Raw genomic sequence first — 4,496 nt, forward strand, 5'->3', positions numbered from 1 at the left:
AATTTTACTTAGCAAATTGAAAGGTAACAGATCAAATCCTTATCACAAACTTAACTCGTGGTCCTGGCAGAGGCCGTAGCCCCCACACGAAACTTTATATTCGAGAAGAACAAAAACACATTTCAGAGCTTGCAAGGGGTTAATACCAAAAGGTTATATTCCAAGCAACAAAGGAATAAGATGAACACTGTAGCATCAGCCACAACAGATAGCAGTTGTGACTGAGGAAAATATCTTTGCTGTTTTAAGTGCATTGATAAAATGGCTTTATTAAGCAAGACTAACATACAACTAGGTGGACTTTTATTAACTATGTGTGGATGGATATTATCCTGTATCACTACCTATGTGCCTCTGTGGAAGAACCTCAACTTGGACTTAAATGAATTGGAGATCTGGACCATGGGGCTCTGGCAAGTTTGCGTAGTCCAAGATGAGGGAGCAATACAATGTAAGGAGTATGATTCATTTTTGTCTCTTCCTTCAGAGCTCAGGATATCAAGAATTTTGATGTTTTTAGCCAATGGATTGGGAGTTCTTGGCCTCTTAACCTCAAGCCTTGGTTTGGACTGTTTAAAGTTTGAAGAAAGAAGACAGGAACTCAAGAAACGGCTGCTGCTTCTTGGAGGGATATTCTTCTGGATATCCGGACTTACAACTCTAACCCCAGTTTCCTGGATTGCGTATATTACCGTGCAGGAATTTTGGGATGAGACCATTCCAGAGATTGTCCCCAGGTGGGAGTTTGGGGAAGCACTCTTTATGGGATGGTTTGGAGGATTCTTCCTTGTATTTGGTGGCACATTGCTTATTTGCACAGCCTGTTCTCCTGATTTCCAACAACCATCTTCTGTGCATTATGTGCCCACAGAGTTGCAAGATCCCTGTCTAAACCTGCAACCAAAATATCCTGACCTGAACATCTAAGACTCTAAGAAAGATAACAATGCAGTGCAAACACAGCAAGCTCATTCCAACAATGATTGTAGCATTATATGTTACTTAATTGATTCATTTCATGTTAATCTTTAACATCTCAAATGCTTTCCGCAAGTACGTTTGAGGCTATATTTCTGGCAGAATGCAGGACATTAAAACTGTCAATATTTAAATAGTGTTAACATTCTCCTTGTTTTGTTGGTTGGTTTTTAAATTTTTTTAAATAATTATAGTAGTTCCCTAAATAATTTGATATCAAGAAATAAATCTCCATGTTGTTCTAGGTGTTAATTAAAGAAACCTGATACCTATTGATTTGTCCTTACCTAGCAACCTACCTGCTACAATTCAGAAGCGTGTCATTTCTTTATTGTTTGCAATTGAATACCCCCAGTTATTCTTGCTACACTCATTTTAATAAAGGAGGAACTCTCTGAATTATCCTCATCCTAGCAAAGTCTTGCAACTCACCTTTTAAAGGGAGCTGTGCTTTAGAATGGAGTTGGAGTCGGAATTGCTGTGCTTTCGGCAGTCCTGTAGACACCTCAAAAGAATGATACCACCCCATGCTGCACTCACCTGCTAAGAGTAACCAGTCATCACTGCACTTCTGAGCTGCTGTCCTTATCCTTCTGTACTGAGCACTGGTTTATGAAATTAGTGCAAAAGGAAAAAGATAATGTACCAGCTAAAAATGATTTTGTTAAATAAAGGTCCTTGTACCACAAAGCACTTGGAAAGCAGAGAGGCATGGTGTAATCTGTGTGTTTGGGGTTTTTGTTGTTGTTGTTGTTGCTTGGCATTTGAAGCAAAACCCAGAACAGAAACCAATTCAAAAAGCAAGTTGGAAAAGTACTTAGTCCCATTTCCAAATGTCTGTGATTTATTGTGGTGCTAATATCAACAGTAAAATGCATTTTACAAATATAGGATTTATTTGTATAAATATTTCTTCTACATGCAATGCATTTGTTAAAAACCACTGTTACTTACTATAAATATATAATGTGCTAGTAGTTGCATTAATATTACTAGCCATTAGAACAGTGCTGTAGCTGTAACATGTTAACACTCCATGAAATAGTGGCCCTTACAAGTCACATAATGTAGCAATAAGGCATTTAGGGGTAATTTTATATATGACTTTTCACATGAACTCTCACACATAAAAGTATGCACAATGACACACGTGACCCATGTGTTTTCAGAAGCCATTGTTTGGGTGAAGCATGAGTGGAGTCAGGAAGTGCATGCATAGACAACATGTGTACTTCAGCCATGTACACTGACACCAGTTCCTGAGCAGGTATAAATGTACATGGCTGCATTATAGCCACAATTTCAGCAGCTTTGTGAAGCTATTTTTAAAAGACACTTTAGTCCTCCATGACGGCAATTCTATACAGGGTACCGGGAGGACACCTATTTGGAACCTATTCTATAATGGAAAGAAGGTGCCTTTGCATCCTGATTTGAGACATATACTTGTAAATTATAGTAATCTATATGCTACACATATAACTGTGAGCCTCTGCTCATGCTCTATCCAGGCTCCACCCATGTGAACACCCATCTACAAAGTATGTGCTAGTGCACCTTTACAGAATAGTGTGTAACTGGTTATTGTTATGTATCTGACTGTTCACTTGTCCTTTAGATTGTAAGCTCTTTGAGCAGGGACTGTCCTATGTTAAATTGTACAGCGCTGCGTAACCCTAGTAGCGCTTTAGAAATGTTAAGTAGTAGTAGTAGTATCTGTGTCCACAAATATGCATGTAAATAAGCAGAATACCAGCATTTAGGAGATCCAAGATGGCGGCATTTAGCTAGGACGCTGAAGGTCCTAGATCCATTTCCTGCTGAACATGCCTAAACGCCATGGTAAAGCATCTACAAGGACTCCCCAGATGCCTACCACTTTACCTGTGGGTCCAATGGACCGATGTCTGGGACCTTCGCAACAGCGAGAAACTGTCACCGGGAGCAGTTCCATGGTGAGGGCCGACGGACTGGAGGAAATGTCGGCACACACCAGACTCGATGTCACTCTGAGCCCCGACGTTCGTGCTCCGCCTCCACAGCCCCAGTGGACTAGCTCTCCCTCCGTAGAGGCAATGGGGTCTACGACGAAAGCCGCTAGGGGCCCCGACGCTAGAGGAGTGTCTGGAGATCCATCGGAGGGACAAGAGATGGTGGAATCATTGGAGTTCCACAGAACAAGCGGCCCTGGAGGTTCAATTGTGGAGGAGCAAGGCTTTGAACAGGTGGAAACCCAGGAACTTCAAATGGGCGAGCTTACAGAGTTCATGAGAAAGCCGACAGAGGTAACATTAGAATCGCTATGGGACTTGATTTCTCAGTCCCATACGTTTTTCTTCAACAGTCTAATAAACAGTCCTGAAATATTACAACTTTGGAAAAAAGAATAGACAAGAATGAAATTAATGCAGAGTTATTGATAAAACGTGTGGAGAAAGTGGAGAGCAAAATGGTTCACTTAGAGACAGTACAACTTACTTTAATCAAAGATATTACAAATCTGAGGTATAGGTCTGAATTACATGATTTTTATTTTTTTGTTACATTTGTACCCTGTGCTTTCTCACTCATGGCAGGCTCAATGCAGCTTACATTGGGCAATGGAGGGTTAAGTGACTTGCCCAGAGTCACAAGGAGCTGCCTGTGCCTGAAGTGGGAATTGAACTCAGTTCCTCAGGACCAAAGTCCACCACCCTAACCACTAGGCCACTCCTCATATGAGACTACAAAACTTAAGATTTGTTAGTCTTCCTTAAGTGAAATTGGTGACACAGTTTGAAATGCTAAAAAGATATTTAAAGGAAAACTTAGAGATTCCTGCTGATCAATTACCACCATTCACTCAAATATATTACCGTCCTCAACGAACAACTACTGAGCAACTGGAAAGGAGTCTAACGAATCTTACAGATTTCCTGGAATCTTTGGATTCAGAACAAGCTACTGTGGCCACCTTGGTGGCCACAGTTGCTTTATTACCTGATAAAAACTGGCTCTTCCGTTTGTTCTTTAAAAATAAAGAAAAACGTTTCTTAGGAAAAAAGATATTAATGTTCCCTTATGCAGTGGCGTTCCTAGGGGGGCTGACACCCGGGGCGGATTGCCGATGCGCCCCGCCCCCCAGGTGCAGCGCCCCCCCCCAGCGAAAGGACACCCCCTCGGTGAAAGAACCCCCCCCGGGGTGCATGCCGCTGGGGGGGGGGTGCCATGCGTGCCTGTCCTTCGTTCATTCCATGCTCCCTCTGCCCCGGAACAGAACCGGGGCAGAGGGAGCATGGATCGAACGAAGGACAGGCACGTGCGGCACCCCCCCCCCCAGCGGCGGCGTGCACCTGGGGCGGACCGCACCCACCGCCCCCCCCCTTAGGAACGCCACTGCCCTGATGTCTGCAGACAAACTCAGATTAAGAGAAAACAATGTTTGTTGCTGAAATCGGCAGTCCTTGCACTTGGCGGCTCGTTCTACCTAAGGTTCCCGAGTAAATGTATTGTGAAATACAATACTATTAAATATGTTT

At 42.7% G+C, this 4,496-nt stretch overlaps 1 protein-coding gene across 1 annotated transcript; it reads left to right on the forward strand.

Moving 5' to 3' along the window:
* The first annotated feature begins 261 nt into the window (after nt 1-261).
* On the forward strand, nt 262-927 carry LOC115462661 (putative claudin-24). Its single transcript, XM_030192659.1, has one exon. The coding sequence runs from the start codon at nt 262-264 to the stop codon at nt 925-927; it is 666 nt and encodes a 221-aa protein (XP_030048519.1).
* The last annotated feature ends 3,569 nt before the right edge of the window (nt 928-4,496 follow it).

This window comes from Microcaecilia unicolor, chromosome 2 (genome assembly GCF_901765095.1).
Source record: "Microcaecilia unicolor chromosome 2, aMicUni1.1, whole genome shotgun sequence".
In the NCBI taxonomy this organism is placed as follows: Eukaryota; Metazoa; Chordata; class Amphibia; order Gymnophiona; family Siphonopidae; genus Microcaecilia; species Microcaecilia unicolor.